This window comes from Cynoglossus semilaevis, chromosome 5 (genome assembly GCF_000523025.1).
Source record: "Cynoglossus semilaevis isolate Cse_v1.0 chromosome 5, Cse_v1.0, whole genome shotgun sequence".
NCBI lineage: Eukaryota > Metazoa > Chordata > Actinopteri > Pleuronectiformes > Cynoglossidae > Cynoglossus > Cynoglossus semilaevis.
In genome coordinates this window covers 7,906,352-7,917,045 of record NC_024311.1, presented here as the reverse complement: position 1 = coordinate 7,917,045, position 10,694 = coordinate 7,906,352, and the positions used below count along the sequence as shown (strand labels likewise).

Below are 10,694 nucleotides of genomic sequence, written 5' to 3'. Positions count from 1 at the left end.
TATTTCTCACTGCTGTCTCACTATAACAAATGCCCAAACAAAATCATTTTAAACTTGAGATACTGTTCCATATTTAAAATGCACATTTTTTATTATGTTTTCTGGAGACAAACTTAATTTTGAATATAGATCACGTGACTTTAATATCTGCAGGACACTTCTAATTATAGCTGCTGGTGTCCTTCTTTACCTTAATAATTATGTGGCATGGAAAATAAGAAATATAATAGTTTATTATGTTCAAGAAAAAGTTGACCAGAATGGTTAGTGTTCGTGCCATACAGGAGAGAAGGACAGCAGTTCAAGTCCCGCTGATGGGTGTGGGTTTTCTCCAGGTTTTCCAGCGGTCACAGAGTCCAGAAACATCAGGCTCAGGTCATCTTAACACTCTGACCTTAGGTGTGAATGAAAGTGTGAACGGTTGTCGGTTTAACTCTCAGGGGTGATTTTCACTTTATGGAAAAAATAATTTTTTTTGTGATTTTTACAAATCCTGGGATATAGATATGATTGACAGGTAAAGCTATGTTACAGTGGATTTATGTTAATGTGTTTTTAATGACGTTTAAATTTGTGGGAAAAAGATTGATATAAAATTTAACCCCTTCCGTCCTGTAATTTTCAAAATACATCAAGCAGGCCATATTTAAATCCCAAGTGGACCGGTTTTGGCCTGTGGGCAGTATGTTTGACACACCTGGTTTATATGCATATATATTTCTTATGTCTTACGTGCTACCTGCTACTATCCCACCTGCAGACTATGTCTTTGTCATCCCGGTGGAAGTGGACTACGATGGGAGTTACCTGACCCACGATGTCTCCAGGAAGAGCCATCGTGTCAGACGGTCTGTCTCTTCTCTACTGCACTATCGCCTGTCTGCATTTGGGCAGGACATGCACCTGGACCTGCGTCCGTCTTCTGTGATTGGACCGGGTTTCACTGTGCAGACCCTGAGCTCAGACGGCACCACAACAGTGACGGGGGACCCAGGGTTGAACAACTGCCTCTATCAAGGATACGTCCGGAACCTTTCAGCCTCGTTGGCAGCCATCTCCACCTGCTCTGGACTGGTGAGTACTGTCCACCTGCTCTGACAGCAGTCCTGTGTCTGGGTTACGAGTTTTGGCAAAAATGTAAAAAGTTGTGAGCACACTGTACCTTAGAGCACATAGAAAACATCTAGATTCCTGTGCATTCTGACTGATGCTCCACAGCAATTTTTAAAAAAAAATTAAAAAAGTTGTGAGCACACTGTAGCTGTGCATTCTGACTGATGCTCCACAGCAAATGGTGGTGCTGTCATGTTTCTGTTTTCTTGTTTTACTTTTGTACACCATGTTCAGTAATAGCATCATTGTGCTGATGCTTTATTTTCAGATCTTCTATTGCTCAAAATGCGAAGTTATACCATGGCTGTTCACAAGGGCATGAAACAAAATACATAGTTAATATCAGTTTACATTTAGATCAATATTGAATTGATATTGGATCGAATTGTGAGAAGTTGAAGTTCATTTTTCACAGACATAAAAACATTTTGCTTTCATGTGTTTTTCAAGTTTAAAGTCAAATATAAACATTTTGCTCCCTTGTGTTTTTCAAGTTTAAAGTCAAATATATTGTCGCCCATTCACCTAGTATTCCAGTTGATACTTCTGTGGTATTTGACCTTTGAATGTCGGGAACTGAACTTCCTGCAGGGACATAGACCTGTACGTTGTCTGATGCATAGAGTTTGTTGACGATCCCTAACGTTAGTGTTTACATTTTCTCCATCCATACTTTAATCTCAACACGTCCTTAAATCCCTCTCTCCTCTCATGACCCAGTTGTTTTGATAAGACACAATGTACAGTGGACTGTGCCAGAATGATGACATCATCGACCATGAGTGTGAGCATCAGTTACTGCTGCTTTGTTCAGACCCTGTGTGAACATTAGTGAGACGTGAATAGATAAAGGGTTGAAGGGTGAGAAGGAAGGAGGTTCACAGGAAAACACCAATCTGACACTGCTGCGCAGTATCACCTCGGTGCAGTACTCACCTTAGTATAGTACTTACATCAATACAGTATCACATTGGTATAGTATTACCTCAATGTAGTACTTACCTGTGTCCAGTATCATCTCAATATAGTACTTACCTCAGTACAGTATCACATCAGTATAGTACTCACCTCAGTATAGTATCATCTAAGTATAGTACTCGCTATACTCAGCTGAGGACACATTACAAGACATTTACCAGATTTTACCCATAATTCCCATAATTTAACATGTCTGCACCAGTCAGGATGGTTCCTTGGTTAACAGGTCTGCACCAGTCAGGATGGTTCCTTGGTAAAAACTGTAGTCATCAGTCCACCACACCATTTGTTCTCCTGTATCTGGACATAACCAGGTCTGTGTTAATTCTGTCTGTAAAATAATTCTTCAGAGTACACAGACTGCTTCATATACAGAGTACACAGACTTCTTCATAGAGTCCTCCAGCCTGGAGCAGACACTCTACGCTCTATGAACACCCGACCTCCATTCGTGGTAGAACTTCTTAAACCTGCTCCTCCTCCTCCTCCTCCCTCTCCCTCTCCTTTGTCTTCTCTTTAAGTCTTTTCTTGTTGTCGTCAGTTTAAAACCAGCTGAAGTTGGAGCTCCTGGCTGAGACCGCTAATCTTTGCATTGTCCCTTTCAGGGGAACAAGCTTCCCCTAATAACAAAACCCCATTGACTCTCCATTGACTACGAGGACTTAGTGATTGGCTCATGACTGCATTTAAATGAGCCTGACTGAACCCTTTGATCCATTTTTTTATTTGTCTTATCATTGTCTTGTGTCTTTGTTCTTTTTTCTTTTCTCTTCAAAATCAGTCTTCAGTCGGTCTGACATTGACGATAAGTCCTAATTAACTCCAACTGAGACAGAAATAAAGCTGCGATTTTTATTCCCATTTTACAAAATTACCAGAACGTGTCTCATACTCTGACGTACATATTTATTAATGTTGTCCTTATAAACACATTAATATGTTTCGTGATAATTTATCCAAAATAACAGTTGACACCTGAACAACAAAAATAAGTGATTTAAAAGACAAGTACCACCTGCCCCCTGCTGGCTCTGTTTCCCACTGATGAATATTTTATTTAGACCACATCCTGATCACTCGCAACAAAAATGTAAAAAAGAACATTTCAAGGAGACGATAAAAACCTTGGTGATGCTTTAAGGACCAAGGACTTTCTGTGAGCCTCCAAAACAGACCGAGGAGATTCATTATGAGTTATTTTGTAAGGGTCTCCTGCTTATCGCCACTCTGAGTCTGGCACTTCCTCCATTAGGAGAAGAGAAGTGTTCTCAGTCTGTGTTTGTCCTTCAGCCTGTTTTTCTACTTTACAAGGTAATTGCTGTCAAATAGTCTGAAAATGGAGTGGCTCTAAATGCTGCGGCCGCTGCTCGCTCTCTGTGTTTACTGTAAGTGTCTCTCGACCATCGCTGGTCCGTTACAATCATCCGTTAGAGTTTAGTGTTGTGTGAAGACAAGTGGTGGAATCGATGCAGAGCCGTTGTGAGTTTGTTGCATTGACTTTACCCTGAAACACCGAGAGTCGGTTCTATCACAACACTTTCATTCTGCTGTGCATTTTTAGGGTTGATATTTTTGCAATATTCAAACATACAGTTAAATAGAGATCTAATGATGCAACTCACGATACGTAGTAATTCACATTTTCTTTGTTCAAGATACGATTTTATCTTGATTTTCTTTTTTTTAAACAAAAAGACCTCCAGACAAATTTTGACCAAATACAATGATCCTTTATTTGTAAGAACTCCAAAAGAACATTTTTTTGTTTTATTAAACATAAATCTGTAAATTTACAATTGACAGTGTATATAGTTACTAGTATCATTTTTTCTATATGATTTGTTCAAAATATTTTCTACATATTTTTTACAAATTAGTAAATACATTTCTTGAAATGCTCCAACAATTTCTATGGCACACATTAAGACATACGATCTAAACATATGTAACAGACGTCGAGTGCATTTCACATGTGGCGGCTTCAGCAAAGCTAAAAACAAAGGCAGCTGTAAACAGCTCATAATATTTAGATTTGACAGAACGAAGGGCCAATCGGCTCCATGCAGCGCAGCTGGGGAGATTACCTTTGGGGTTGAGCCAATGCAAAAAAGGGAAGAAGTCGGGAGAAAGTGAGAAAAAAAGAAGATTAGATGTTGGACGAAGAAAAGGAAAAGCAAAACAGGGAAGTAATCTGTAAGGAGCGAGATGGTTGGAGCCAACGGGGGGTGTGGAGTGCTCTGAAAGAATAATGGGAATTCATTGTCCTGGGTGGAAGCTCCCAAGGAGGCTGGATGGTCTCTTTATAGAGAGTTTAGGAGATAGATTTAGTTTATGTCAAAGAGCTTTGGAGAAGAAATGGAGTGAGAGAAAGAAAGAAAAATTGCTTTCTGTGTCTTTACGTCATCGACTCCTTTTAACAGACACGGGGTAAAAGGAGAACGGGGAAAAGAACGTGTCTGAAATAAAGGTCTTGGACTGGACCCTGCCTGCTAATGGCTCAGAGGTGTCAACACCAGCTACTGGGCCAAACCAGGACCAGCCTGTTTTAGACATTCATCCAGGTCTGGGCCAAGCACTTGGAAGCAGGGGGTGTAGTTGATTGGATTGAGGAGAGTTGGCTAGAATTGGAAGGCGATTAGGACGAACAGACGAAGAGGGGTTTCCAACTGTAATCACCGCACACGCTGTTCCTGTCTGTCTTTTAATCACAGATATCCTTATTAAGCCCTCGTATCAGGATACAAGATTTTATCAGTCACATAATCAGTTGGTGCGTAACCCTGAGTCACTCCAAAGACTGTGTATATTTTAGATATTCGCCAATGATATTCGCCAATGATATCATAATATTTAATAAATAAAATATTAAATATTATGATATATAATACAGTTCCATCCATCCATCTACACGGTCCGTTTACTTATTGTTACGAGATTTTCCCTGGACCAAAAAAGTTTCTCTGTAACTGTTTACCTTCAGATTTTGACAGGTGATTGATATATGGTGTAAACATCACAATACGGAGCCCACCAGCTGCTCAGACAAAAATGTGTGAAAGGAGGAACACTAAACAGAGTGTCAGAACACCCACTTCCTCCTCCCCGCTCTTTCCCCTCTCCCCCAGCGTCCACTGTCTTTCTCTGTCAGCTGAGATCAGACGTGGTGTCTGACGGACATCACAGACAGGTTGCTGCATGTTTTGGCAGCCACCAGTGACTGTTGTACGACAGAAGCTCGACCTTCGACCCCTGCCTGTCTCCAACAGAGATGTGGCTCCACGTGGTGTGAAAAACCATTTTCTCTTTTCCCAGGCTTCCTCACTCTCTCCAGCTTGGTGCTGTTGGAGAGTTTGTAGGTTAAATACCAAACACAGTTTAATAGGTTTCTAGAATGATCCTCGATTGTGCTGTGTACGTTGTAGGCCAGAGTTTACTTTCACTATCCTCCTACTTTTTGCAGCCTCTTTCTATTTAAAGTACATAAAGCTAATGCTGAGAACATAAAGCTCATTCTGAACAAGTTAATTAAAATGTTATTTTCAGCCCAGTCCCTAGAAGGGAGGACCAACTCCCCATGGCTGGGAAACAACCCCTCAACCCCAGCCCTGGCTGGATAAGTCCAGCAGCCTGTCTGCACTCTGGTCCATCTGGGGTTGAGATGATGTCCTGTCCCAAGTCCTGATTTAGATTTAAAAAAAATAATTCTGTATCTTCTTCGGTTCTGTTTAGAACAAACAGGAATTTTTTTTTTAGTAAAATTATTTTTATTTCATTAAATTTGAACAAATAATAATGATATATATCTTATATACTTAGAAAATTGACTTTTAAATTAGGTTTTTGTGGCTCTTGAACCAAATCAGTTTGACACCACTGGTTAGAATGAACTTTTTTTTATTTTTTTTATTTGCTCAAAATACTTAATAAGACAGTAAAAAAAACATGAAGTAGAGTAAACCGCCCCTGTCTGTTATGGTATGATTTAAAAACAGTTTACATCAAATTGATACTTTCCGCAAAACGTTCTGTTCTCCTCCTCAGGCCTTGTGTAAATGACAGCCATGTTTTGACAAGACAAGTAAATTACATCTGAAAACCAAAACAATTGCCCAAAAGCCCCGGCTCTGTTGGAATATTTAACATGTCAATGCCGTAATCCCTTTAGAGTTCTACTGGAGCTCACAGACAGCACACGATAACTCATACATTGTGCTGGGAATAGAGACAACACTTGATGTGTGTGTTTTCCATTGTCCTTTAAATCCCCCCAGAATTCTCTGTGTAAAAATGGCATTTGAATGAACGATTTCCAGGTAGAACTCAAGCCATTTGTACCTGTCCATTTTCTATAAAGGCCAACAAATTGGAACAACTTCCCACTCGGATGTTCCGCTCTCGCTTGGCCATAATTCAGGGTCTGGGCCTGGGCTGGGCCGCAGAGGAGCTCTGAGCTTTGGCGCTACAAGAGAATAGTGGCCCAGAGCAGTTCCCTGGTGGTCTGGATGTTGACAGTGATGTAGTGCCCACTGTTAGATGCCAGAAGGAGAGGGAGGTCAGGTTCTCAGCATGGGTGTAGGATGAGTGTGTTTGTGTGTGCACTTTTTACATCTCACAGAAAACTAATGGATGGTGTTCAAGACTTGAAGTGGATGCTGCAACTTCTCCAAACAGAGCCCATGCATCACGTCTGACCTACTATTGTCACCGTTGCGTTTATTTTCGCTGATGCTGTGGTGAAGCGGTCCAGGCGCGGTAATCTGGGTGCAGCTCCGCTGACACACGCTGACAAATGTATTGGTGTGTTGTTGTTGGGACAAACATGTTGGTTTTAGGCACGGTGCTGGGCCTGTGGGCTCGGAGGCAGATGTTGTAGATGTTGTAGATGTGGACTAATGGGTTCCACCTTTGGTGACGGACCTTCTCCAGCTGTAGTCAATGTTAATATCGTTCTGTGTGGCACGAAATAATAATAATGATAATATCAGCTTTATTGATCCCACGCTTGGGAAAGTCTTGTGTTGCAACAAGCTGCCCCTAGGTGGCACCAAGTATGGTTGTTTCTCTGAATCGAACCCATGACTATGACCCATGTGGCGCTGAGATGCCACCGTCATGCTAGATGCTATCGGTCGATAGCATGCAACAAGCTACTGTATATAGCATGTATTTAGCATATATCAGCATGCAACAAGTGTATATAGCATGTATTTAGCATATATCTATCAGGACTAAGACACTGTTCCTACAGGTTGTCTTGGGATGTGAAAGATCAGTATATGACTTCTGCTCAGACATTTACATTTGTTCATCGGTTCATTCAAATGAAAACAGGTTGTCGTTAACATGACAACGCTGCTGTATCTTCAGTCTTTAAAAGGACCGTAACTCGGACTGCAGTTAACGACACACTGAATGAGGACATTTCCATCTGTATGGACCCGTGCGGCCGTCGCCCTCCCGTGTCCTGCTGTGGATAACGAGTGTAACTCTGCCCATAGGCTCCAAATGACCGACGACTCATCTGTCACTATTAGTTTCTCTTCGCACCCTCTCCACTCTGTTGCCCTGATATGCTCAGAGCAGGGTGATGTGGGGTCGTTCAAAGACAATTAATGTGGGCCAGACAACGACCACTGGACCTTGGGCTATTGACACACTGTGGTCATTTGCGCTGTACGTGAGGAGGGTTTTCCAGATATGCTGTGATAAATGCGCTGATTGTAAATGACTCTGGCCTTCTCACAGATCCTCCAGTAGCAGCAGCTGTGCTGTGTAATTAAATCTTTTCACATTGTTAAGCTTAACTGTTCAAACCCAGCAGAAAAAGTCTGAATGTGTTCACACTCTGCAACAGTCTAATTTAGATCTGTGTGCCAGATGTTGTGTTCACTCTCCATCTTGGCATGAAGTGAAATAACAAACCGCTGTGGTCCCTTGACTTGAACATACATTTTAAGTCAAACAAAAAGACATGTTAACACATTTGAATTATAATTAAAATGCCAATTACCCACTGTAAAACATGCATGGTAATCATCAGAGTTTAAGCGACATCTGTCAAAAATTTTAGTTGTGAAAAGTAACATGCAAGTTTCACCCGTCCATAAGTCACTTTTTTTTTTAAACATTTATTTGAAAATGAACGAAGATTTACTCGGAAAGACTATTAACTTACTTTTCTGTTTGGGGCTGCACACGTTGACTTGATGATGACAGATGGGGTTGAACACAACACTGATATACTCACAAGAATTGAAGAAAGACACACAAAGAAGAGTATTTTGTTCTACCTGTCAATCCCGCATTGTCGAACAGAGACAAATTATTTGCGGTAAACAAAACATTTTCTACCCAAGGGAAATTAGATCATTTTCAGCGGTCCCTCTGATGACCTCTCATCTCAAACTATTGTGCCACAGTTTAGTGATTATGTTTTTTAATATCCAGTGCTACAGTAGCTGCATTCAGTTGCCACGATTCTGGACAGTGCCCTCTTGTGGCCATTGTTGATGATTGACAGCATAGCATCAGTCACATTGTTAGCACACCACAGGGTCAAATTGTGTTGTCGTCCTCAGATACCCCCAGAATCAGAATCACGTCTGCCTTATTGTCTTTCGGCTCATAAAGACATAAAGGAGTGAATGGAACCTGACCTGGGAGGTCAATGGACAGATACTATTACATAAACAGATAAGTTCAGTTGTTAACCAGTACTGAGAAAGATGGCTTAGCTATACTTGATGTTTCCACTTTGCATTATTATTATTATTATTATTATTATTATTATTATTATTATTATTATTATTATATTTTGAGCTTTTTTCATTCCTCACTGCCTCTATTTTTAATGTTCTGTTTAAAGTATCTGAACCCACTAATCTTAAAGTATGAAAATGCAAACATCGGGTATTAAACCAGACTTATGCGAATCGTTCTGCTTGTTGGAACTTGGGCTTTGAACATCTCTAAATCCTCCTCATCTTAAAGCCCCCCCCCCGCCTCACAGACTGTGGTCACGTGACCTGGCTAAGCCGGCATGCAGATGTGCTTGCCAGTGCAGTAATCACCAGCTTGAGGCTTCTTGCCACTGGACCCCAGTCTTTAACAGCATGTAAGCACTTACTCATTTGCCTTATAATATCATGTTGGGAAAACCTTTAAAGGAGTGAGAGTTTATACAGAGATGAGCAATTGATGCCTTCTCTCCCCAAGTATGTTGCTCGAAACAGAGATCGTCTGTTGGAACGTCTCGCAGTGACTTTACCCACGAAAACATAACAAAACGTTATTTTATTTCAAGTGCTCAAAATAGTACCACTGCTGGACAGGAAGTGGCATGGCCCGGCCTGTAATCAGTCAGCAAGGACAGCAGTGAAGGAGAGCTGGAGAAATGGGACTGCAACTAGACAGAAAACTTCTGTAGATACTTCATAATGCTGATCTGAACACAGTCATTGACAGGCTAAGATACACACTGGTCTGTCAGCAACACCTGGGGAGGGAGTCACCTGGTACTGAGCTGCATCTCTTAGAAACTAACACACCCATCAAACACATGTCCTTTTTTGTGTTATTTCAATGTAAGAGCTGAAAGTTTGACATCTAGAACAGACACAAGGCCAGAACGACAAATGTGAGGAAATGTGATGATTACGAGTGCGCCTACAGAAGGCTGCAGTTATACTGCAGTTCTATGAAGGGTGGGTTTAATTCAGTCTTTTAAAGGTTCATATTGTGTTCTTGCAAAAGCACTTTTTCACGTTGACCCAGAAAGACCAGTGTGGGGTGAGGTGGGGTGAGGGGAGGTGTAACTACATCTCCTGTGTTGCCTGCTGATAACAGTGATATGTATCAGCAGGAGGAGGTTGTCAGAAAGGAAAAGTCTTTCATGTTGTAAAAAGGGAATTTCTGATGAGGCCTGTGTTCTAACAGGCCAGGTCTGTTGGAACTGCCAGAGCCAAAGACAGAAGAAACAATGGGCAAACAAGACGTGACAGTGGTGTTCTGATGGGACTCACCCCCTTTGACCTTTGCTAGCTCTCTTTTCACTACCAATTATTTTTTTATGGATCTGCAGCCAGTCCGGCCCAGGTCCTGGTTTCTCTCTTTTTCATTTGATAAATGTGTCTACTCTCTGTGTTTCTTTTTAAATATGTGAAGTTTCTTATACTTAAACAGTAGTAGGTTTTACCTGGACATGTTTGGACAGTGAGCGCCTGTCCTCCTCAAGTGTCTCTGTGAAGTGTCCCTGTCAGCTGTTTTAATGAAGACGTGGTTCACCATGTCTTCCCGCTTGCCTGGCCACTCTTCAAGGACAGCAAAAGTGCCCCCGCCCACCTGTCCTACTGAGCCACAGCTGGGGTGTCCTCATGAAGGAGCAGTCAGGCAGTGGGAGACATGGTGGATAAGGACACGTCTCATGTCAGAGTAAAACTGCACCTCGATTATCTGACAATAAGAATCTTGAAGTATAGATTAATGTAATTTAGCTAGCTTAGTAAGCTAGCCAGTTTCTTGGGTTTGTGCCTCCACTGAAGTGACCTGGCGGCCACATTGGGGAGGTGTGCCTCACTTTGAAAACCCCTGTCCTACAAGAAGTT

General features: G+C 41.5%; 1 protein-coding gene across 1 annotated transcript in view; it reads left to right on the top strand.

Moving 5' to 3' along the window:
* adamts18 (ADAM metallopeptidase with thrombospondin type 1 motif, 18) overlaps positions 1-10,694 on the top strand; it is a 35,759-nt gene that overhangs the window by 1,100 nt on the left and 23,965 nt on the right. Inside the window, exon 3 of the mRNA XM_008310279.3 lies at positions 761-1,074. Within this exon, the coding sequence (XP_008308501.1) occupies positions 761-1,074 (314 nt within the window). The remainder of the gene's footprint in view (positions 1-760; positions 1,075-10,694) is intronic.